The sequence below is a fragment of the Pteropus medius genome, unplaced genomic scaffold, assembly GCF_902729225.1.
Source record: "Pteropus medius unplaced genomic scaffold, Ma_sr-lr_union100, whole genome shotgun sequence".
NCBI classification, from domain to species: Eukaryota; Metazoa; Chordata; class Mammalia; order Chiroptera; family Pteropodidae; genus Pteropus; species Pteropus medius.
Genome location: NW_024354503.1, coordinates 11,596,512 through 11,622,874, shown reverse-complemented (window position 1 = coordinate 11,622,874; position 26,363 = coordinate 11,596,512). Strand labels below are relative to the sequence as shown.

Sequence of the window (26,363 nt, the reverse complement as noted above, 5' to 3'; positions counted from 1 at the left end):
TTAGGAAATTAAGCATGAGTATGGGACCCTGATTTTCACTTTACAACAAGAAGCATGGTTATGCAATAGTTTAAGTTGGCTCATTCAGGTTGAGATCTATACCAATTTGCCTTTCAGACTCTTGGTCGCTTGAGAACAGCATGGCACTAAACCACACGGCCCTGCCCCAGGACGAGCACTTGCCACATTACCTTCGAGACGGAGATCCCTTTGCTTCCAAACTTTCCTGGGAAGCGGATTTGGTGGCTGGGTTTTACTTAACAATAATTGGTAAGCTTCCTTAAATTTTCTGTGCAAAATCCGCAACTAGAACACTCATGGGCAGACATGTTTATTTTGTACAAAGATTCCAGTATTCTCATAAATATTTTGAGTGGAGGTGAAAAGTGGGAGGAAAGCAGAAGATAGGGTGGCATTCTGGAGTTCAATAAATGTTTTGTAGAAATGACACTATTATCTTTATTATTAGGGATAAATATTCCCTTGATAATCCAAAGTTTTACGGCAAAAGAATTTATCTTGAGACCACATTTCATTTTTGTTGTTTTGATAGTTGGTTTGTCTTCTGAATAACAAAATTAATGATAATGAGCTCTTATTTAAATAAAGTGTTTTTACTTGTTAAAAGATACTTTGATATAATCAAAACATTATAGGCTTAGTGTGGACGTTAGCAATCATCTAGTTCAGCCTCATCTTTTCATGACTGACGAAACTCGGGCCAGTGCTGTAGTGATGATGGACACACTGAGTTTACTTCATCTAAAGTAAAGTTGCACCATGATAGTTTTACTAAGTGATTTTGATAAGAGTCGAAAAGATGTAATGCTAATAAATAGAAGTCAGTCCAGGGTCAAAGGCTTTTGTGTATAATTCACAACATGATGCGTCTGCTTCCAGACTATGCTTTCCAATGTGGTGGCCAAATGTGACTCCTGAGCACTTGAACTGTGATTTTTCCAAATTGAGAGGTGCTGTAGTATAAATACACACCAAATACCGAAGACTATTAGGAAAAAATAATGTAAAATAGCTCATTGATAATTTAAAAAAAAATGACTGTATGTCCCACCATTACCATTTTGGATCTATTAGGTTAAATAAATATGTTATTAAAATTAATTTATTAATATTTTTATTTTGTTTGCTGTGGCTACCAGAAAAAATTAAAATACAAACGTGGCTCATATTTCTGGTTTACATTATGGTTTTATTGGACAGCACTAGTCTAGGCAATTAGAATTCAACCACAATACTTTTCTTAAATTTAAAATTGTTGTTTTAAATTTGGGCAACCAGCATGCAGGTGGGTTATGTCTTTAGGTGTGTCTTCTGCCTTTAAACTTTTCAGATGTTGGGTCAAGCTCTCTCTCTCTCTCTCTTTCTCTCTCTCTCTCTCTCTCTCTCTCTCTCTCATCTATTTATTACTGGCTAAGAATTTTGTTTAAACTTCTGAAATAGCAAAACTCACTAGAAAAGTCTGGAGACCCCTTTATAGTCAGTACTTGAGGCAAAAAAAAAAAAAATGAAGATTGAATCAGAAATTCTGCTGCAAAAGGATTCCCTTGGTCCTTGGCTTTATTACTAGTTATTATCTAACTGATTTAAATGTGTCCTTTCAAACACAAATAGATATTGAGTGTTCATTTTTTTGCTACTATTTAAGTTGTTGGGAAAACAGCAGTGAATAAAACATTTAAGTTCTCTGTTTGCATGAGGACTGTCTGGTAGTAAAATCCACACTGCATTTTTATTAACATAAGTACATTTAGTGATAAAAAAATACAGAAAAGTAGACATCCTATAAATTGAACTTGTCTCAATCAGTTGAAAGGAATGAATTAAAAAGTAACATCTTTAACCTGCCAAAGACAAAACAGAGAAGGAGAGCAGTCCATTCTCCACCCTGACAAGAGGGATCGCAGGAAGAGAGGCAAAGTGGGGTGAGGGAGAATCCAGATAATTTCTCCCTCGACGAATATAAGGTTAGAAGGAAAATCCAGTCATTTTTCAAATGAGCATGCTGCGATGACACTAGATAAAGAGGTCCAAAAAGAGTCTTCAAACAAAGGGAGCATCAGGTGACTCAGGGATCTGGGGGTGGGGCTTAAGATGCATTCTAGAACAGTCATTCAGTCACATCAGAGTCAGCTGGAGGGGCTTGGACTCAACTTAGATCCAGCTCTTGGGCTTGGTCCTGTGTCTAATTTTCACCCCTTCTAGGATACACTTGGGGATGCTCCCAAATTCCTTTTAAGAAACCAGAGTGGAATGACATTCTTGTCTAACTTTGTTAAATACTAGAAGTTGTAGGGAAAACTGGAAGATGAGAAGATAAATCCAAGTTTGGAAGGGAGGAGAAATAAATTAGAGACCCATTTCCACCCTCTACTCTTTTACTATAAATACTTAGTTTATTAACAGTCTACATATGTGATTTTATATTTTTGTATTCATAGAAAGATTCAAGAATTTGATCATCTAAAAAGTCTCCCTTTTAGTCTTAACCTTCTTAATCTTATTTTCCTTTAACTATCCTTGAAAATAAGTTTGTATTCTCCTGATACCCCCTACAGATAAGATTGCCCGTGGAAATAATCTACATACAGGCAGCACACAGAGAGTTAACTATTTATAGGTAATGCTTTGGGCACTGGGTAAAGCCTTATGAGGCAGAGTTAGTAAAGAAAATTTAAGAATGGAAAAGTAAGAAAATCAAAATTCTTAAAAGAGACGTAGAAAGACAAAGGGCGTTTAAATGAGCTTTGTCTATCAAATGCATATGCATAGTTATTGTTTTTAATATTCTTAGATACAAAGCAGATGGCATCTGTTTATAATTTTTCAAGCCATGTTTTTGCATTTTAACTTCCCAGTGTGCCTTGCTTAGCTGGTTTTTGTTAATGAATTATAGGCTTCACTTCAGTTGGTTTGCTCTAGAACTCCATAATCTCTCCTATTTTTTTCCCTCTTCTGTCGTAAGAAAGCTAAAGAGATTTTAAGGACCATTAGGTAGCACTACTCCAGGGATTCAGAATTTACTAAGGGCACAATGCAGTTAGTTCCTGGTGGTTTCATACCATCAGCTGAAACACACATTTCTTTCCTTGCCCCCCAAATGAATTGTGGTGGAGAAGTAGAGATTAAAATAGAAAAATCTGGGTTTCTCCTGTTAATACTCTCCTTATTCCTTACTACTAAAGGCAGCTGTACCAGATTCTCATTTATACACAGCTACACTATGAAGCAAGAATTCCTGAAGAAATCTACTCTACATGTTAAGCTATGGAAGTAGGTGTATTCTTTTCTTAAATAAAGTCAGTAGTGATTGGGTCTTTTTGGATTTAAACTGGGTTTGTAAGAACTTTTGAACAGTTTCATTGTAATTCCAAAGCCAATTAGTCATTAATGAAAGGATATAAAAAAAAAAAGTGGGAACACATTTATACCATTGTCGGTAGGTTGGTGGGTTGAGGGCAGGGTCACTTTCTCTCCCTTTGGTGGGAGGGGGAGAGCCCATATTATCAATTGTCACCCACTTCCCCCTGACACCTAGTCTGGTAGCAGCTGCAGACACCTAGTGTCCATGTGTCCCCCAGGAGGCAAAAGTCCTGGGATGTGTCTCCAGGAGATGACCCTTTCCTTGCAGGGAGTTATGCCAGCCTTATCTGGCCTCTGCCTCTCCTGAATCCCTCAGGAGTCCACACTGATAGTGAAAGCACTTCATTTGGTTTGGGGTCACTTCATCTTCAGAATTTATCAAGAGCCAAGGCATTAACAACCCTCCTTATCAGAGGGAGGGCCTTCTATAAAGCCAACACTCCATAAAAATGGCGGAGAAAATACTCCACCCCGGGGGCCAGTACGAGAGCTGACCATCGGGATGCCCACACCCTCCTAGCTTCACTGGGAAGTTAGTGGTTCCCTTTTCTGGGTAAGTGAAGTCTTGTAATCCCTGACTCCTACCCCTTTGGAGACAACCCATCCCTCGCCTGTCACTCACAACTCATGCTTTTTATTTCATCTTCTTAATTTAGACTTTTATGTAGAGTCCTCTCACTACCCTCTAAATCTATGGTGTCCATTTTTCAAAATGAGAAGTGTTTCATATTCAAGTGAACTCTAAAGCTTAGTTTTAATGATGGGAATTTATATTTTTCTTTGTAGGGATTCTGTCCACAGTTGGAAATGGGTATGTCCTTTATATGTCTTCTAGACGAAAGAAGAAGCTGAGACCTGCGGAAATAATGACTATCAATTTAGCAATCTGTGATCTGGGGATTTCAGGTAACAGAACCGTGTTTTTCTTCTTTGGGGGTTTGAATTATGCCCCATTTTAAAGTCCTCACTGGCTTGGAGATCACCTCCTACTGCCATGCCTTTATGCTCCTCCCTCCACAAGTTATATTTACAGAATCTGTGGTAAGTTAATGAAGTGTCTGTCTGGCTAAAGAGATCATTCATTTAACATTTATTGAGTCCTTTCTATGTGCCAGGCATATTAGATGCCGAGGATACTCTCTGGAAAAATAAAAGATCCCTTAGACACCTGGAAGTGTAGTGGGCTAAATGAATCAGAAAACAGAAACTTACAGGCAGGCTGTAGATCACTGTTTTGAGCTCTGCTATGCCCCTTCCACACTTAAGAAATTTACTAAAATAAACATCGAGGGGTAAATAAAAGGTAACTAATGAACAAAGACAGGCTGAGAGGCAAGTATAGGAAAAGAGAAAAGCTACGTTGCTAATGATATATTTAAGTGTGGCTTAGGGACTGACTGTAAGTATAGGTGGTTTCCAGCTCATTGGTTCTCAAACTTGGTTGCACAAAAAAGTCACTTGGGGAACTTAAAAAAAATACTCATGGTTGGATTTCATACCTGGAAATTTTGATTTAGTTGCTTGAGAATGTTACCTGGACATCAGGATATTTAAAATGAGAGTTTCCAGATAAGTTTGATATGAAGTCAAAATTGAAAACTGCTTCTTCGGTTTCTGATAACCCATTAAGTAGACAATGGAATAAAATTTCTCTTTAATTATAATTCATTTTTACAAATGTGAATGATTTTGGATAAGTCACCTTCTTTTGCTTTCATCCATAGAATTCTAGGGTTGCCTAGATACATTCAAAGGTGTCTTTGGAGCCCAGCATTCTTCTCTTTAGAATATGGTCTTAAGTTACTAGAACTGGGGACATTGAATTTGAACAGTACACATTAATCCTCTTTCTGCTGGAATATTTCTAACAGTTTCACATCTAAAGCATCTCATTTTAAAATATTTTCTGATATTTGACTCTCTCGTCACAAAGGGATAGTTAAGCCACTGCCAATTTCTAAAAACAAGGCTCATTAATAAGCCTCTACCTATCGAGTCACTATCTATCACACAGCAGCAGAGAGTTTGGAGGCTCTAGGTTATTTAGAAAGCCTTTACTCAGTCTAGATGGACTTAAATACCATGAGCTCTTATGGGAAATACACATGCATATCAAGAGGAGCATGACAGTCAGGCCCCTTTCTGTGAAAATAGTCAAGATGAACTCCAGGAAAATTTTGAGGCTGCAACATGGCTGCCATTTTAGTTATTGCCATGCGATGGCGGTGTCGCAACGTGAATGATAGCTTTCCTGGCTCGCTCACCTTGCTTACTGCTTGATGGTTCTCTCCCTGGTACAGAAGGTAAAATGATGGAATGAAATCTGCCTTTTCAGCCACATCCTTCACCATTGAATCACACCAGACTCATACTTAAGGCTAAATTAGATTAGGCTTGAATAAAAATGTCCTTAATTGGTTGGATACGTGAAAATGCTTTCAACCAAGCAAGTCTGTTCTAGAATTGCACAAACCATCTCATTACTCTGCACGCCTTTCGAGCAATTCAGCAGAAAGCATTTCTTCCATGTAATAGCTTTCTCTGATTAACTCAGGTCATTTTTTCCAACTTCTCAGCACTAGCTCTAATACGCTTTTCCTTTCCAATGAATCTTAAAAATATTTATGTCTGTTTTATTTTTTTCTTGGTCAACTATATTCCGTTATAAGTACCTTAAACAAGTACATCCTAGGGACCAGGTGTCTATACATCTATACAACTAATATTTGTTATTTAAATCCCAATGGCTCACAACTGTGTATATGTATTAGAATCAACTGGGGAGCTAGAAAAAAGTATATCCATACCTGGGCTTACTCTAGATAAATTAAATCAGATCATCTGGGAGTTAGAGTCCTGGGCATTGATATTTACAATAAATCAAAACAAAGCAAAACAAAACAAAACAAACTCCTCCAGTGATTCTGATGTGCAGCCAGGTTCAAAACCAACTCACTAAGAGGAGAAGGGGGAGATATTCTAAATGACATCCCAAAGGCTCATCAAAAGCTCCGCTCCAGAAGGAAGCTTAAAATAGCTTTTGCTAATGGGTCCCAGACACAACAGACACCAATTTCACTCCATCCGAGTCACTTTCACTTGTCTTTTGCTGCCTTTAGCACCCATCCAGCAGATACTTTGCTAGAGTTTTGAGTTTGCTGTCTCCTCTGCCTGGAATATTTTCCTCTAGATATTTGCTTGAGTTCTCCTCCATTGATTTAGCATCTGCCTCAATGTCACATTCTCAGATCACCTTATGTAAAATGACACTTTCTGTCTATTTCCTTCCTCTGCTTTATTTTTATTCACAGCACTAATCACTATCATGACATATTGTATCATACTAGAAATTATTTGTTTCTTTTGTTTGCTCTCTCTATGAAAAATGAATTTGTGAATCTTGATCTCCATTTTGTCCTCTAGCACCTTGCTCCGTGATTGTTACATAAGAGGCACTAAATAGTTATTTGTTGAATAAAAACAATTCTTTTACACTCAGCTTCTTCACTGACAATGGAGTTCGACTAATTTGGATTAAGAAACTCTAATATAAAGGTGCACAGTCTAGCAAGATGGAGAGTGACACTAGCTATTTCGACAACTAGAGATGTGTGTCTAGCTAACAGAAGGCACTCAAGAAATATGTGTTAGTTGACAGCACTAGCAGGAACTTCCATATACCTTTGAATACTGAGGAAGTGGCACACCTGGGAGGGATGGGGCAGGCTGGCACCTGCAAGCTTTGAATATCGGTTACTTGGTTTTCCTAATGCAATCACTATCATATTAGGAAACCTTCTTTTGATAGATATATCAGAAAAAGACATTGAAGAGCTTCCTCAGCATATTCCTTTTAGGGAGGGTGAAGATTAAATACAAGGACTGAATAGGGAGGGTGTGGTGTATGAATTAAACTACAGATACTCCTCAATATATGATAGAGTTACCTCTCAATAAACCCATCTCAAGTTGAAAATATCTTAAGTCAAAAATGCATTTAATACACTAACCTACTGAATATCATAGCTTAGCCTAGCCTACCTTAAACAAGCTCTGAACACTTACATTAGCCTACAGTCGGGCAAAGTCATCTAACACAAAACTTATTTTATAATAAAAATGTTGAATAACTCATGTAATTTATTATGCATATTGCTTTCACACCATCATAAAGTTGAAAAATCATAAGTTGAATTATCCTAATTCGAGGATCATCTGTAGAATACTTTCTAGAAAGTCAAAAAAAAAAAAAAACCTGACAAACTAATGGAGGCCAAAGGAAAAAATAATTTAAATCCCAGAAATCTGGGTCTGATTGTAAACAAATTGAACCTAACATTTACTAAAATAGTTATCTCTTTGAGTAGGATATAATTCAACAGTGAGCCGAGGTAGGTAGGTAAATGTTAACTAGAGGGAACTTCCCTTGACAAGTTGCTTGGCCCTCTAGTTGTAGGCAAACCGTTCACGATCATCTCTTGCTTCTGTCACCGCTGGGTGTTTGGCTGGATTGGCTGCCGCTGGTATGGATGGGCTGGATTTTTCTTTGGCTGTGGAAGTCTTATCACCATGACGGCTGTCAGTCTGGATCGATACCTGAAAATCTGCTATTTATCATATGGTAAGTAGGAAGGTTTCTTTCTCATTCCCTGATGGTTAAAGCTAAGGCGATTGTCGGAGATGAACAATTTTACCCCTGAGTAATGAATAAGGATTATTGATAACCTCATTAATATTCTTGGCAACAAGAATATTTCTATTGATAATCTATCTTACTTTAACATATTTTTGAAGATTTAAAACTATGTCAATGTAGGTTTCTTTTAATATTACTTTTATAGAAATGTCTGGTGTTTGGCTATAATGCTTTTAGAAATATAATTTTCCTGTGTAAAAATGTGTAAGATTCTACCATGCTTTTTCCGTGCAAACAGAAGAAATAAAATACTTTGGAAGGATGTTAGGTCCATGATGTTTGTCTGGTTCCCCACATAGTAAGTTTAATTATTTAAGATATTTCTGATTCTCCTTTAGTACTCTGGTAGCCTATGATTTCAGAGATGAGGAATTCCAAACAGTCCATCGCTAAGTCAGAGAACCTTGAAGCTATGCCTGCAGGAAAGGACACAAATACAGACATAGTGCTTGATGTTTATTTTGTGGCATCGGTAGGTAGAAAGATGAATGACTAAGAGAACTGATGATAGATAAGCCAGCAATAAACATGTTTTTAGGAGATAGAGATTTTTTTAAATGATTGGATTAATCTACATGTTAAAATAAATTTTTATTACTTTTGCTTCTTGAGATTCTGGGAATTTATTGTGCCCAAAAGAGAAGCGTTTGGGCCCTTAAGTTTGATATTGAGAACTAGGCGCAACCAGGGAATAATATGGTTTCCTCTGAAAAAAACTGCTTTGTCTGTCATTCTGTCAGTCAGAGTAATTGTGACCGTAGGGACAGAGCAAGGCTTGGAGCCTGAAGTGGGAAAAATCAAGTTGACCTGACACTCTCAATGTGGTGAAAATTTCCTTTACATTCTAAAAGTTTACAGTCCCAAACTCCAAGGAAACTATGTGTGGGGGAAGGTCAGGTCATGATCCACCGTCTTCACAATCCAGCACTCATTTAAAAAAAATTTGCATCTTTTTTTTCTAAACAGTTTAAAACTTCCAATAGAAATAGCTTAAATATTTTAATAAGATAAAAATATACAATTATGCATATTCTGGGAGACTTTGATTTCTTTCTATAAACTTATTTTTGGTCGTATCAAATAGAACTTAAATATACCTATAGATTTTATAGAAGAGAAGGTAAAATTTCAACTTCTTGAGAATATTTTAGGAATACTAAACATGAAAGTCTCTGCTTTTTAAATGTTTTCTTGAACTTAGGCTTCGTGTCAATTAAAGAGATGATACTGCCCATCCCCAGAATCATTGCAGGACATAACTTCATATGGGAACTGTATATATTTTCCAGCTTCTTCTAAGAGTAAATCTCAATAGTATGGTTTCATCATTTGGTTTTGAAGTGCTTTTAAACCCTCCACACAGTGTTTTACGATGTTGGAATTAGAAGATAGCTTGGAGACATGTAGACCTTTCTCCCATGTAATGTGATAAACTGTTTGAAGGCATCCCTGACAGATAGCCACTTGGCTTCTTCTTGAATAATTCCAGCGACCAGTGATGGGGAGCTTACTACTGCACAAGGCAGCCCATTCTCTGATTGGTCTGCTCCCATTGTTACAATGTTATTCCTTATATTAAGACAAAACTGCCTCCCAGTAACCTCCACCCATTGGTCCTAGTTCTGACTTCTGGAGCAACACAGAACCAACCTACTAATCTACTCCCTCCTGTACTTGACAGCCTTTCACCATACTCGAATGTAAGTATAAAACACTTCACTAAGTAACCCTGACCATAAATGCTTATACTTATGCCTATGCACATTCCCACAAATCATGTACTTATCTGTGCCAATTTTTATCCATTCTAATGGAAAACCAAGAACTGACATATATTATGGTTACGAAATTGTAATCCCTATCTGGTTGGGCTTGAGAAATTTGCATTTTATAGTATAAAATGCCATGTATTTAAAAAAGTAGAGACAACAGAGAATGTAAACAATCTGTTATATTTCTTGTTAGCGCTAAATGAGACAAACACAGGAGTAAAAATTTATGTTAATGTAGGTCTTTATAGCTTGCAAAACAGGCCTCGCATTATTTCATTTAACCCTTGTTAAAACCTGTCAGCAATATAGTCTTTCTTCCTCTGTTTAACTGCTAAGAACACTGCCATATAGAAAGGTTACATGAAGGTCAAATACTAGAATTGAAGCTCTACTGACTTTTCAGACCTCACATGGCACTAAGCAGAGGTAGGCCTTGAGTCTATGCTGAAGAAATCATTCAGTTTTTATTGAATATGTTTTGATATTTCTTCTCCACTAATACAAAACCAATGCAGTAAGGAATCACTTCTCTGGCCCTTTTGGTTTGAGGTGATAGCGAGGTTGGAAATAATTTCCCATGGAGGCTGCAGCAATAGATCAGGCCAACCTGTTTGGTGGTTGTGTGGAACTCTGGAAAATGATCACTAGTGCTTTACAGCTTTTCTTAGATGACTGCAGTATTTCTTCCTCTTGGAATTCTGTTTTGATTAATGAAAACTAGTGCTGAAAAATAGAGCTATTTTTTTTTTGTTTTTCTGAGAATATTTTCAGAGTTGCTTTTGCGTAACATAATCCAATCTACTTAGGTTCTCTGCCTCTCTTTCTATTGCTGTGTGAGTGTGACTATTGTGTTAATAACATTTGAAGATTTAAAACCTGCTCTCATCAAGCAGAGTCAACCTCTTAAATGTCACACCACACAGTCATGATCATAGCTGAACCACCCCCAACTTGACAAGCACCTAGAAAGACAAATGAGATGGGAGACACAAAAGCTTTTAGGGAGTAGGGTATTCTAAAGACACGAGCAGTATCTTATCATTTCTCACCTACCTCAAAGATTCTTACCTTGGATGACCCACTAATACCTGCTTTTTTTGGGCTTGGTCCTAATATTCTACCAGTTGGTCTCTTGCATTGGATAAGATCCCAAAGGTTATTCTGCATGCTTTTTGAAGATCCTCCATTGTCTTAAGCATCTTCTCATCTTTTTACTGTCCCCCTTTCCTAGATTTTGTTACTTCCCCCTCTCAAGGCTCTCAGATGCCCAGAGAAAACCTTTTTTGTGAAATCAGTTTTGATTTTATTCTCTTGGAAAAATGCCCCATCTCTGCAACTTTCCTCCCTTCCTTCCACTCTCCTTCAGGCTTCAGTTATCTCAGCAATTCTCCCAGAATCCAGTGGAATAACTCTTTGGATGTGGAATTTGACATATTCAGGGGAGGTATTTGGGTGAGGGCAGATTACATCTTGGTAATGCTTTTCTTCTGCCTTCAGGTGTTTGGCTGAAAAGAAAGCATGCCTACATCTGCCTGGCAGTCATCTGGGCCTATGCTTCCTTCTGGACCACCATGCCCTTGGTAGGTCTGGGGGACTACGTACCTGAGCCCTTTGGAACCTCGTGCACCCTGGACTGGTGGCTGGCCCAGGCCTCAGTAGGGGGTCAGATTTTCATCCTGAACATCCTCTTCTTCTGCCTCTTGCTCCCAACGGCTGTGATCGTGTTCTCGTACGTGAAGATCATTGCCAAGGTTAAGTCCTCCTCCAAAGAAGTAGCTCATTTTGACAGTCGGATTCATGGCAGCCACATGCTGGAAATGAAACTGACCAAGGTAACTGCAGTAATAATTTACAGAGGTGTTTTCTAATCACTTAAACTTCATAGGGCAAAGAGAATAGTTTCCTGAGAAAACTTAAAACCTCTACTGTTGATGCATTTCTGAACTTTGGTATTATTTTTCTAAGCCTTTGTAGTATCTCTTTTCTCTGTTTTTGTCTCAGTCTCTCTCTCTGTCTCATTTATACACACATGCACACACACACACACACACACACACTTTTCTAATAGCTACCAAATCTGTACAATGGATCTATTCTTTTTATTGAATAGAATATTACTGGTTCTTAAAAATTATTTTTGTAATACAAATAATAAATTTTATGAATCACAAAATGCCTCACAGTACTTATGCTTCATATGGACTTTGGTGGGCATGATTAGCAACATTCTGCGTGGTCACATTACTTACGGAGTAAGAGCTTATCACATCTGCTTTCCTATGGGAAACACACTAACACAAGAGCAATATTTGTAGGTTTCAGTGCCTTGTAAATGCTAGTTTCAGAGCTGGCAACTCTTTAGATATTGTGGTATAAGGAAAAGAGCAGACAATTTGAAAACAAAGTAGGGTTTTAATTCCATCACCAACACTTCCCAGGTTTGTGGCCCAGAGATAGATACTTCTTTAAATCTCTGTTTCTTCACTTGTGTAACAGGAATAGTAACATCTATCTCATTGGGTTGTGGTAGAGATTCAGTGAGATAAAGCATACTATCCTGTCATCCGGTGCATAGAAGATGTTAAAGAAATTGTAGTTCCTCCTTTCTCTTATAACTTCTAGGAATTCTGATAAAGTCTAAGGCAGTAGTCTTTATACTTTCATCAGATCTCACCCTATGGTGAAAAATAACTTTTTAGCACATGCCTTCAATATAAATGACATACAGATCATATCATAAAACTGTGTATTTAATATCAGAACACCTGAATTTCTATCTTATACTTGAAAAATAAAAATAAATGTAGACTGAAGTTCTAGTCATTCTTTCTGGTATCCCAATCAATCATGTTGATTGATATCTCACCTTCAGCTGTCCTCGCAGCCTACTTTGGAGACCACTGGTCTCAGGGACCTATAATAATACATTTCCTTGTTGACCAGAGATGGCTTCCTAATAAATCAGAGCTTTTATTCTAGTAATATTCCTGTCTCTAAATTGTAGACTTTTTAAAGCTGTGCTAGGATCTCTTGGTTGCACAGTGTGAGCTAGAAATTCATTTAAAAAAATTAAAATATAGTTGACATACAATATTACATTAGTTTTAGGTGTACAATATATTGATTCAACGTTTATATTACTTATGATGTGATCATCACTATAAGACTTGTAATCGCCTGTCACCATACAAAGTTATTACAATAATATTGACTATTTTCTCTATGCCGTATATTACGTCTCCATGACTTGTTATTATTTTTTTATAATTGGAGGTGGTTCGTACCTCTTATTTCCCTTCACCTTTTTCCACACTCCACTCCACTCTGGCAACCATCAGTTTGTTCAAGCTAGAGATTCTTGATGGTTCCAGTTGACCTTTACTCTCTAAACTCCACATGCTGAGTAGGAGAAAGTTAGAGGAAAGTTTTTATCACTCTAAGTCTATACTAAGAAATAGAGCAGTTCCTCCTGGAAAAAAAATGCAGAATCAGGAATTGTGATCTACTTCTATCTTATAATTAATCATAAAGTAGGAAAAATGTTTCCATAAAATGTAGGATCATGAATGAAGGTATTAATTTTTAGTACTTCTTTGAGCTATTATCTGTGATTAAAAAAAAAAGAAATTTAATCCAAATAAATGAATACAAATTAAATGTGGGTTACATTTAATCTAAATGCTATTCTGTACCAAGTACTGTTCTAGGAACTGGATAAAAGCAACAAAGATAAAAAATTTTCCTTTTTATGGAAGTGTGTCCAGGGAAATATCAGGATGTTGATCACACTGGGACGTGGATGTTAGCTTACCTTGCAGCCCTGTACTTAGGCATACCATGAAGCTGCTGAGATGTCCTGTGACTTTTTTTCTCTTCCCACCATTCCCTAATGTTACTGGCCTTGAGACACTTTGATGGTCTTGCCCAGTGAGTCTGGATCCTCATACCCATGAGGCCGTTCTCCAGGTTCTCTGAATCTGTTACTCATCATCCTCTCTTCTGTTAGTTGAAATGCCCTAAGCGTCTGTTCTTTGTGTATTTTTGAGAGTGGGCAGCTTATTTAGTCAGTGCTTCTGAAGCTCATTATGCATACAAAGTGAAGCTATGCACACACCATTTAATTTGATTTGTTGTTATCCTTCTTCTTGACTTTGACTGTCTAGATTAGTCAGGCTCACCCAGATCAGATTAACTAAAGAGCTGTTAAATGAAAAGTGTTGGCACATATGTACATGATTTTATTTTATTTTATTTTATTTTATTTTATTTTATTTTATTTTATTTATTTTATTTTATTATATCTTTGAACATATATATTAAATGACACTATATTATATATAATGCCTCTATTATAATATCATATATTATGTCTACATTTCATATACATATATAAAACATATAGTAAAATAACTTAAATATACAATATTCTAGTTATTAACATTTATGCAAAAAATTTAAGTCAAAATTGAACCCACATTGAAAAATAAACAGAACTTTTTATTGTGACATCTTCTGTACTAAATTTAAACTATTTGAAGTTACTATTTAATTTTGACCTTGATTTTTTTTTATATTGAGTAAAAATAAATAGAAACAACCTCATGCTGGGCCTTTTCATAGTCTTAGAAGTCTTATTCTTCATTCAGCTACCTCTCAGAATTGGCAATTTGCCTGTTCACTTGGTGCTTCTGATCTTCAGAACAGCCTGGTCTAAAGCTTATTATTTAAAGGCTGCCTCTCTGTATTCTGGGATCAAAATCACTTACTTTTTTGTGTATTGTAATTATTTCTAGGTGAGTTATTATCTGGACCTGCATTTTGCCATTTTGGCCTCATCAACTTAAAAATTGATGTTTTATCTATAAACCTTTCTCCATGTTGTAGCTTCTCTTTAACTTATTTTAAAAAATGGTTTTGCTAGACTTTTGTAGCAGGCTAAAATTTCACAGACCACAGAAATTGCAGAGATATGCAAAAGAAAAACAAAGAAACAAACAAACAAAAAATCCCTCTTTCTATTTCTATGACTCAGTATAATTTCATTTTTATGACTGCATTTGACCTTGTAAAACAAACAATATTAAACAATGAGGATGAATTCAATTGAATCAAGAATTTCCTCCTTTTCTCATGGCAATGTATAAGTTCTAGAAAGGTCTTTTTAATTCCATGGTGCTGATTGGTGGGAGCTCCTGGTCTGGTTGTCGTTTATTGACCCTGGTATTGTTGAGATATTTAAAGTTCCTCTGGTCTCAGTCATCAGTTGTAATATGTCACCTTATATCCTTCTTGTTCCAACTATAAGGCCTCTTTAGGCCTATCAGCAATTCTAGCTACTCCTACATCTTTTGACCGAAACCCATCAGGTGGCTGTTGGGAGCTTGGTTAAGACACTGGGAAGTGAGGCACAAGTTTTCCACTCTCCTATCCCCAAATGTATTGAGGGTCTATTGCTCCCTCATCCCCGTCCCTAGCCCATCATGCTCAGCTCAGTGGAATAGCTTTAGGAGAGGTTCTCGAAGTCAGTTACAAGCTCTTCCAACGTCCTCCCTTGCATTCAGGCTGTAGGCTCGTTACCCACGCTGGCTCTTGCATCCACATGTATCCGTTAAATTGTTCACATAGTAAACTTAGTGCCCTTAGTCCAAGTCTCTGGCTATGTATGCATAAAGTCATTTTTATCACATTCAAAACTTTCTTCTCTCAACTATTTTCTCTTCTGTAAGTTTTCATTTTTTCTTTTTCTTTTTCTTTTTTTGAAACTCAGAAGCTGAAAATGAATGTTTTACTTCTTTGGGTATTTCTGCTTGTAAAAACCTTCACACAGGCAATAAAAACTCTTTCTGTTCCTTTAATGAAGGGAATGGTGGAGTCACAGGAAGGAAATATCAGAAGCATAGATTAAGTTTTCCAAATATTATTACGCTAATTCTATTAACACTTTATATTTATTCATTGAATACTCATAGACTATCTATAATGTTCCAGGCTCATATAGTTAGTACCTAGATCCTGCGGGTACCTGGCTTTCTCTTAATTTCCCTATTTCCACTAGAAAGCCTTCTTAATTCTCCCTGCCTAGTTTAAGTCTCTCTGCTATGGGCCATCAGAGCACTTGGTGCATTTACTTTACTGAATCCTGTGTTTGTTGTTGTTGTTTTTTTTTTTTTTAGAAGACAACAGTTAGGTGAGGGCAAGTACTGTTTGCTGCTGAGCCCCAACTGCCTGGTGCCTGCTAGATGCTTAATTAAGATTGCTGTAATGAATATATAATTGAATAAGTTAACCTAATTACCTTGATGAATGTTAAGCGGTCCCTTGACCCCTGGCTTGAATGCCACGTTCCCTTTATACCTGAGCAGGCATTTTGTTTTGCTTTGTTCTTCCACAGTGATTGCTAAGTCTTTTTAAAACTCATAAATATGAATGTCTGCTTATCTCTAATGACTCCTGTCCTTAATTGCTCATTGAGTATCATTTATCATTAAGGGTTCAGATTCAGGGAGCCCCATGTGAACTCTAAGGGTAGTTTTTGAGAAAGCTGAAATGAATTGTTCATTTTTTTAAACCCAAATAATTAATTCTTTTTCTCTGTTTCTTCTTACCTTAAATGTCACTTCCCAAAGAAGTATTCCTCGAATTGAATTAAAGTTTTCTTATTATAATGTTTTAATGGGGCCTTTACATTTTCTTCTTAGAACTTGTCACAATATATAATTAATTTAAAATTACATACTTATTTTTGTGATTATTTGCTCAATGTCTGGTTTTACCACTAGTAATCAGGCCCATGGGGCTAACAACCATATTGTTTTGTTCACTTTGTGTTCCCCGGACCTAACACAATGTTTCAAACATATACATAATAAACATATTATATATTTTATATACATAAAGAATTTTAAGCTAGGGGTCAATCCCAGTTTTGCCACTAACTCACTGAGAAGTCTCACATAGTTGACATTTGTATTTATTTTGGCTGCTGGTGGCTGACCCCCTTTTCATGTCTGGAATTTTCATGTTGAGGAATTCCAAACATTTTTGTCTTACTGGGGAGCAAAGATTGCCTCTTAATTTAAAAGATGTAGAAAGACCAGTTATTAATTTCTCAAGATTCCCTTGCAGCTAGGGTACAGCTATGACACTAGGCTCCAGCTACGTTAGCCTGTCTCAGGAACTAGTGATACCAGAGGAAGGGGCAGGGAGCTCTCTCCCCAGGCCATGACTATAGCAGCAGTGGTTTCTGCATTAGAATCAGGTCAGGTCATAATTTTGGGTATCATTTCTGTCCGCTTGGCCTCAATTCTAAGTCCAGCATTCCTAGTGATGCTGTGTCCTAACCAATACATTCCTCTTTATGTCTCACTCAGCCAGTCAGTTTCTGTTGCTTGCAACTCAGCATCTTGACTGATTCACCTGAGTCTACTACTTTATCTCTCTGGGCCTTAGTTTTCCCACCTGTGAAAAAGTGTGGGAGAGGAATTAAAGGATATCTAAGTTACCTTCTAAAACTCTGAGTTTCTATGAAAATGGCTAGATTAGTTGGATTGTTTAAAGGTCTATGGCAATAGTTCTTATTACTAAAACCACATGGCCTTTCCATCTGAGTATTTGTTCTCCTCCGAGTAGCAGTATCCCCATCTCAATGACCTTGGTTCATCTGTAATGATCAGTGAACTCTCCCTTGTTTTGTTAAACCAGATACTTACAAATTTATATTTGCTGTTCTTTAAGTCAGCCACTGCCTCGTGGGGGAATACTGTGTTCAGTTTTAGACTAAAACTCTAAAACAGATGCATAGTGTGACATGACCTAATTTACATCCTCTCCTTTCAAACATAGCTTTTGCTTGTTTATAGAGTAGTGGTATTTTAAGATTTTAGAAAATTGCAACTGGGAAGTACAGAATTCTCCTTCTTTTGCTTCTTTTCTTTAAGTATGAATTAATATTTTCTGCTTGGATCCCAGCCAGGGCTAACATATGGCAGACACATCAAAGCTCTCAGAAGTTTTTTCTTTATAAGTGTATGAAGGAGAGTCTGGGACAGTTGGCTTTAGTCATCATCCTGCTGATAACATAGAAGGAAGGAAGAAACTCAAACTAGACATGTTGTTGAATTATTTAATTCTGCAAAGGTAGAGTGAAAGCTTACTATCACCACCCTTGATTTTATATAGGTGAGGGAACTGAGAGCCAAAGAATGTAGGTGACAGCTGTCAAATTTTCCAACTTCTTCTATGCCATTGGTTGTATCACTCAATGACAGGCTGCAAGCATGTGGAGGGCAGTAGTCTCACAAATGGCATTTGCTGTTGCATTACCATCTTTTAATATTATCTTTCCCTCTGCAAATCTATACACTTGCTAGTTAGAGCCAAGACGGAAAATCCAAATCTTATCATTTTTATGCTCCTATCAATTGTACTCTCTCCTTCCAATTCTCTCAATTTACGGCTGTGGTGATCCCTCTTCTTGTGATGTGATCTCATCTCAGCCACTGAAACATATTTCTTACCAGTAGTCTAGCTGCCTCTGTAATGTGATTCAATCTTGTTATTGGTGGAGAATTTATTCCATATCTTTGTTCCTCCTGTTATGCCTCCACTTGCACGTTAATTCCATTTCCTCTTTTCATCTATTATTCAAGATGGCATGCAGCTTCCAACACTGGCTGAAGTCTTATGTCTGGGCAAAGGCCCCTGGTGTAAGGGATTGAAATGGCAGTTCTTAGAGAATCAGAGATTCTGTCTCAGTCGCATTAGTCAGTGGAGCTGAACTGTGATTGGAATCCAAACTCCAGAGTATCGCCTTATAAGGGATTTTCCCATGATACCACACTACCTTAGCACACAGAAGACAGGACATCCTTCTTGGAAACCTCTGCTGGAATGGTTCAGATGCATTGGGCCCAAAGGCAGAGCCTTTTTTAACTTGGAGAATTTATTTTTAACCCGATTGCTCTATTATTGCTTTAATTGGTTAATACACAGGAATTGATTGATTATGGACAATAATACTTATGTGAGACTTGATGCTGTAGCTGGAATGTTCTGATATCTCTTGGTCCTCTGCAGCAAGATGTATTTGAAATGAACTGGGTTGCAGATGTGTGATTCTTTTGTAGAAGCTAAACACGTATTCTGTGAATTTCCTCCCATGAAAACTGCCTAAGTTAAGAATTTGAAGTTTTTCTGCTTTTCCAGTGAACCAAAAGGTGGGGACAAAAATGAAGCAATTAAAAAATAAACAACAGAAAAGGTAGACCAGTACAAGTGCCTGTGTTAGAACTGATTTAAAGATATCTAGGAGAGAAATTTGGGAAAACAGAAATGAGGACACACTTAACAATGAGGACATGAAGAACAGACTGAGGAATGAAGAAACATATCCAAGCTGAGTAGAAAGTTCTCAGAAAACTGAGCGTAATATGAAAGTTTTGGAAACTTTTATAAAGTGTATCATAAAATAGCTTAACATTTTTAATATTTAATATTTTGTGGAAAATATTTTAACATGAAAAGGTTGTAAAAAAAATAAATGTGCCTCATATTCACTTTGTATTCACTTCAAAAATGTAAGTAACATTTTGCAGTACCTTTTAAATTTATGCTTTTATCACTCTTTCTGCTTTATACTTTCTTTCTAGTCATTCAGTTTAAAGTATTAAGCTTTATTTTAATCTAGAAAAACCACACTGATTCATTTGCTATGCATTTAATATGATGGTATATTTAATTCTCCTATGTTTGTTTAAAATATATAATATAATACAAACATTTTAAGTCCTTCCCGTTGCCCATTGCACACTCCCATAAAAGTAAAAAGTATGTAAAATGTGGAAAATATTATGGACTGAGTACTAATCTATTTTTTGTCAATGACTTTGGGAGCAACATAGAAAACAGCTTTCAAGATACTGTGAAATCATCGTATGACTCACTAAGGGGGAAAGGATGGAGCTATGTTAAGTTTCCAGACATCTGCTAAAGCAAGATTTTTTTATATAGTTATTGTTTATTTGGGGATTTAGAAAAAAATATTCTCAATGTGAGCCTTGAGGCCTCCATTCCATGTACAAGCAAAATTCACATAGACAAACCAAATACAGTCTCTCTTGGGTAAGCTTCTGCAGAAAAATGGAAAAGCAAGCGAGCAGGAGATTTGCATGTGTGCATTAGGCCTTGTTTATAACTGCGAAGTGCAGGTGAGAATTTTAGTTCCGGACCTTAAAGCAAGGCTGCAGAACCCTAATGCAAGGCTTTAGGGAGTATAGGAGGTCTAGGCTAATTTGATTTCTCTCTTTGGGATGAAGATTCTCAATATTTGCAAAATGAAGCAAATAAATATTGTCGAGATTTTTTTTCTGCTATAGTTAATTTTTAAAGATAAGCCTTTAACTTACTGGATGGAATTTTAGAACCTGAGACTTTAAGGTAGATTTCCCATGCTTCTTTCCTGATACACACCACACATGTGGGGTTCTCAGGGCAAACACACCCTACTGATAGGATGTTTCACATCTCCAGTATAGATGATTCCTTGCTATAATACTCTGCTCCCACAAAAACATATTTAAATGCACATGCACACAAATGACTTTCTTATAAGAAAAACTTATCCAATTGGATTTCTTAAGCACAAAAGCTTACACAAGTATTGTTGCTCTATTAATAAAACATTTTGTTTCATTACTCATCATTTATCCTCTATACTAGCTTGTCATGACCTTGATGTTGGGAATTGTAATTTCACTTCTTATAAAGGGGATGGGGGAAGAGGGAGTGGCGCCAGGGCCTTAGATAGCTCCAGCCTTACATCTTCCCAGGGTTTAAGGGAACTCAAAGGTAAAAGAAAGGCCCACTTTTCCTGGAATTCCCTTAAAAATTCTCAAGATGGGTCTAATTATGCACTTTAGAGGCATGTACCCATCCCTGTTTCTACTACTGTAGCTGGGGCCACACAGCCCTTTGGTCAGCCTGGGCCATGTGATGCCTGTGATGCCAATGTCATAACATGGCCTGGGGGGAAGAGGGAGGACTGGCAGTGCTAAGATAAAGGGTACACTGGGAAGAGGAAAATGAACACACAAACAAACCAACCAACCAGATGCTTACTACACAGAGGGCTAATTTGAAGTAGTATCTTTATAGCAGGTCCTTGAATAACGTCATTTTGTTCAATGTCTTTTTGTGATAACTTTAAGGAGATGCCTTAACAACTTAACTCTTATTTGTTTCAATTGGCCTATAGTAAAATTGGTTCTGTCATAAGAAGTTGTCTCACTTAAAGTTGCAGAATCTGTTGACAACGTTCAGTGAGGACTTACTGAATTTATCTTACAGAAAGAATATTCTCGTAGATAACAGTGAAGTTAGTGTCCTTTTTCTCAACGAGGGCCTGAAATTGCTGAAGTTAAAATTAAAACCAAAGCTTGGACTTCATTTGCCAGTGTCAGTATTCTAATTAATACTCCTCTTAAGTCTTGTGTAGACTGTTGTCTAAACAAACCTGCGAGAGTAAACATTCTATGCGGGCAGTGATTGTGTCTGCTTTGCTCATTGCTCTTTCCTCAACATAAAACATATAGGAGATGCTCAATAATACTTGTTGATTGAATGAATAAACAATGACTTTTCTATGTCTTGATTTCCTCCTGTTCCATTTCATTTTTACAGGTTAATCTTCCTAAGCACAGCTCTCATATGTCTCCTTGAAAAGCTACTAGAGCCTCAAAGCATATGGAATTAAGTGCAAGCTCAGTTACATGTTATACAAAACCCTGAATATATGGATGTTATCTTTTTTCCAGCATCATCTCCCTTTGTTGCTTTCTCGTAGGCCAAAGTGAATTGCTCAGTAGTTCCTGTGCAAACCTCACTTGTACCTATCTATTGCCTTTGCCCCGCTGGTGTCACTACTATTCCTTTATTTCCACTCACCAATGTGTAAGTTATATGCCACATCCCTCATGAAGCTTAAACTTATTCCATTGCATGTAATTTTGTCTTCCTCTGAGCTGGCACTTAAATCCTATTCAGCCTTGTACTATAGTTATTTGTATTCTGGAGGGATACAATTCAGGCACCAAGCTGTATTGGCATCCCCCACAGCACTTGCTAGCATATTGCACAGAACACTTTCTGAAAAGGGTTTGTCAAATTAAAGTGAGATGATCTATGGGGTCAGGTAGATAGTTACCGGGCAATAATTAGGACTACATTACTGAAGTGACACAGTACAGATGGTGAGAAACTATTGAGGGTGTTTTAAACCCTATTTCTAATTAGTCTTTGGTCAGAAAGCTAAGAGGCCTCTAAAATAAATACAATTTTGTGAGAAAGAAAAGGGCTTTCTGGAAAAGTCTTGTTTTATACAACCGTATCAGTTTGGATAAAGTTTGATGATTCTCTTCTACTTTGTATCTAGTGAATTTCTACCTTCTATCCCTCAAACTTAAAGACTTGAGCCAAAAGAAATAACATTTAATAGAAATCTCTGAAGAAGATTCATATTAGAATTTCAAACAAGGGTAGAGTTTCTAAGTTTCCTGAGGCAAATATGGGTGATTTAAAATTTCATCAAGGTGAGCACATTTTCCATTTAGTTTTTAAGTGAATGTGGGCTGCAAAGTCTGTAAATTGAGCAGGAACTGATGTCTTTTTAGCATGATTTCCTGCCCAGTGGAGGCACAATCTGACAAGGGTTGGTGGGGTTCAACTTTGGGGTTTTGGGTACATGCAAATTCTCCAGTGAAAAATAGATGGGATGTGGTAAGCGGGAAAAAGAATTGTAATGCCTTCTGGCCTAACTTCTCAGAAATCCATGAGAAATGAGTCCTAATGTCAAGGTAAATGGAAAGATAATAGATAGACTTCCTTGGATGTCCATTGGCTACCTGCTTCTCCCCCACACCCATCATTTCCACCAGGTGTCTAGATATTGTTCTCTGTTGCTTTCTCTCACCAGGTGGCAATGTTGATTTGTGCCGGCTTCCTGATTGCCTGGATTCCTTATGCAGTGGTCTCTGTGTGGTCAGCTTTTGGAAGGCCAGACTCCATCCCCATACAACTCTCTGTAGTGCCAACCTTACTTGCAAAATCAGCAGCGATGTACAACCCCATCATTTACCAGGTTATTGATTACAAATTTGCATGTTGCCAAACTAGTGGTTTGAGAGCAACCAAGAAGAAATCTTTGGAAGACTTCAGGTAAAATTTCAGAAGCTGGAAATGAGTGATATTCTCTTTGTTTCAAAATCTCACGGGGGTCAAGCCACTCTGATATGCTCTCTTTTTAGGGTTAGAGCTCATCACTTAGGAGTAGTGTTAGGAAGGCTTATTGTCTGTTCATCAAAATTCCTGAAATCAAGTAATCATGTATGTAGGGGTTGATGACACAGGGAGAGAGTGAGAGAAGTGATTCTGTTTTTGATTGTAGAGCAACTAAGATTTGCAGCTATGTCCATTTGAACAACCATTGTGTATCATTCTTCCTTATCCGGGACCAAACACATTTTATTCCAAGAGTACTGTTCCACATGACATCGACCCCAAATTAAGTTCTCACAACAGTAAAAGACTTTCCTGTTTGGGATGTTACTACCGTTAGTTAAGAATATGTAAACTTTGGGCAGGCAAAGAAAGAGAGAAAGGAGATGAGTTTCATTCTCTGCCAAGTTCTCAATTTCATTTTTACAAGAGCCCCATGTTATTCCTTCTCTTTGTCAGATAAGGAAACTGAGGTTCAAGTAAGGTTAAGTTACATGAGCTGCCTTTGCTCACACAGCCAGGAGGTAGCAGAATAGGGATTTAAATTCAGGTTTTCAGGTTTCAAAACTCATTCTTGTTCTATGCCATTTCTGCTGTATAGGAAACAAGTGAGTTTGAAGATCTAGCATCATTTTTCCTTAAAGCTCAGGGCGAATTAAGAATTGAGGACTATTGGTGGGTTTCTGTGTCCAGTCAGGGCCAGTCTTAGTGATAGAATGTGGGAGAGACCCCTCAGTTCACAGTCTCGAGGTGAGGGATGTTGAGAAGGCTCCAGGTTCTCTGGGCTCTTTTTTTTCTTACTCACTTGAGGTCTAGTTATTTTTCTAAACTATTTCTCTCAAGAAAGTAGAAAACAGAGAAAAATAATAATAGGAAGAAGTAGCTATGAGAAGAGGTGGGTTTTTTTTCTTTCACTATTCTTGAATAAGTGACCAATCCTTTGACCTTTAGTTCCTTCACCATGTAGGTACAGGATCAAATGAAAAAAGATAATAAAAAAGGCACAAATAAAAGGTAGTATTGTCATTGTTGCTATGGTACAGGGGCAGCAACACACAATTTGGAAATAGGAGGCCGATGTTTAAGATCGATTTTGCTATTTACAAATACTTAGAGCCCAGGATTGGAATTAGCTGATGGCAATACTCATTTTCCTGAACTGTAAGAATTTCACAAAATGCATGTGTGAAAAGGACAAGGTTACAACTGTTAGTGTTTTTTGTTTGTTTGTTTGTTTTACATTGTTGGTGGTTAATGCCTTCTCTGTTGAATTAAAACAATCCAAATGCTAAAATGCATCTATGTTGGAAGTAATAACACTTTGCCCTTATCAACTATTAATACTCTATTATGAAAACAGATAGAGAGAACATTTTTAATAGAATAGTTATGAGAGACAATAATGAGGCACATCTTCCTCATTATGGAAGTTTGACAGGAATGGCTGAAGGCAAATTTCATTTACCTCATAAGTTTGCCTCAGACTGACTCTGTGTTCTGCACATTTGCTCACAAGTGTGAGCAACACATAAATATTCAACACACAGCAATGAGAAGGGGGAAATTTATGTGGAAGAAAGCGACTTAGGGCTACGAAACTTTGGAGAAATCAGCCAGGCAAGAGACAGTTCGGTTCACCAGCTCTCATTAGCCATTTATAAGAAATATGGCAATTGCTTTGCCAGAGGAAGACAAGAGCTTTTTCCTTACTCCAGAGTTCCAACTTTTGGTGGAAAAAGCAGGTGATAGTGCTGAAGAAAGGAGGAGCCCGTGGAGTCCAGAAATTGAAGCATCTTCAGGGAAGGAATGCTAAAGAGATATAATGAGTTGCAAATTTTAGAAGAATGTTTCAGACAAGAGCAGAAGGATGAGAAGCGGCTATCATAGTTTTTTTTTAACATTCCAAAGAGGAAAAAAAATCTCGTTTGTCTTTGTTGCAATTAAGAAGCTAAGAAAGTGGGTAACATAGAGGCCCACAGAGTGTAGTGAAGTGACTTGAAGCCAGTTTAGAATGGTTAATGTACTACCAGAACAATTAAATCGAATTACATTGAATTAATTGATATCCATGTTCTTTCTTTCCTTTTCTGAACTCTGGAATGTATTTGCTTTTAATGTAAGATCCTCTTGGGAAATAGTGTGATTTCACATAAAAGAGCTAATGAGTTGAATACGAGATTGTGGAAATAAATTTTGAGTAACTGTAACAGTTCATTAAAAGTTAACTCATTCACCCACCACCCCCGCCAGAATTGAGTCCCTTGAGATTTTGGTGGATGTTGATAAACTAAGGAAAACTGTGTGTGGCCAAGAGCCCTTTTTGAAAATGTTACTATTCACCGCCACGGGGTATCCAGATGTAGTCTCTTGTATTTTGTAAGTAGTGCTTCTCTGTCTCAGTTGGGTGTAGAAGACATCCGGAGACTTTGAAAAATTGCTGCCTGGACCTCACCTGCAGAGATTTGGTTTTAATTGGTCTTGATTGGGCCTGAGCTTCAGTTGTTTGATTGTTTAACTCTTCCAGGTGATTCTCATATACAACCGTTGTTGAAAGTCAGTGCACCAGAGCCTGGGGAAGGAAAATGACATTGCACTCATGGGCTCACAGGTCTTTCACCTGCCTACCTAGAAACCAATGGTCACCTATTAAATAGTCTGTGACAGGTGAACCAGACTTCAGATTCTAGGCCAATCTTAGATGGATTCTAAAATTTCAAAAGATGCTGGGGGTGTAAAGAACTGAAACGTTTTATATTCCTAGGATTTTAGTAAAGGTAAAGAACAAAAAAGAACAAAGCCCCCAATTCTTGCATTGCTATTATCATCAAAAATCCCCTGACCATCTTAGTTTCAATGCTGTCTTTGCAAAGAACGCTCTTTCAGTAGGAGAGTCACAGGGCTCAAATGAGTGGTGGATAGATTTGCAGTAAATTTTTTTCCCAGAGAACAACAAACTCGCTAGGGCACAGGAAATATGCCATGAACAAGTGGCTTGTTTTGGAAAGCATCTACACAAGAGATTTTTTGACTTTGAAAATTCTAAATTGACTTATTATTTTCCTTCTTTTTAATTCAAGCGTTATGCATATAATCTTTATAGCAGTCAAGTTTGACATGATATATATATGTGTATGTATATATAAATAAAACATATTAAATTGCATTTCTTTTCTGTACTTAGGCTGCACACTGTAACCACAGTCAGAGAGTCTTCTGCTGTGCTGGAAATCCATCAAGAGGTATGA

The 26,363-nt window shown here is 37.2% G+C and overlaps 1 protein-coding gene across 1 annotated transcript; it reads left to right on the top strand.

Moving 5' to 3' along the window:
• On the top strand, nt 1-26,363 carry OPN5 (opsin 5). The gene is made up of 6 exons (XM_039854345.1): nt 1-270; nt 4,168-4,287; nt 7,832-8,002; nt 11,347-11,681; nt 22,817-23,058; nt 26,300-26,363. The coding sequence occupies exons 1-6, from the start codon at nt 141-143 to the stop codon at nt 26,361-26,363; spliced, it is 1,062 nt and encodes a 353-aa protein (XP_039710279.1). The 5' UTR covers nt 1-140.

Bases quoted from the DNA above. Each gene is read 5' to 3' on its own strand.
- OPN5 (XM_039854345.1), top strand. From the start codon at position 141: ATGGCACTAAACCACACGGCCCTGCCCCAGGACGAGCACTTGCCACAT. The intron at 11,682-22,816 runs GTAACTGCAGTA...TTCTCTCACCAG, and splicing joins TGGAAATGAAACTGACCAAG to GTGGCAATGTTGATTTGTGC. The intron at 23,059-26,299 runs GTAAAATTTCAG...TTCTGTACTTAG, and splicing joins AAATCTTTGGAAGACTTCAG to GCTGCACACTGTAACCACAG.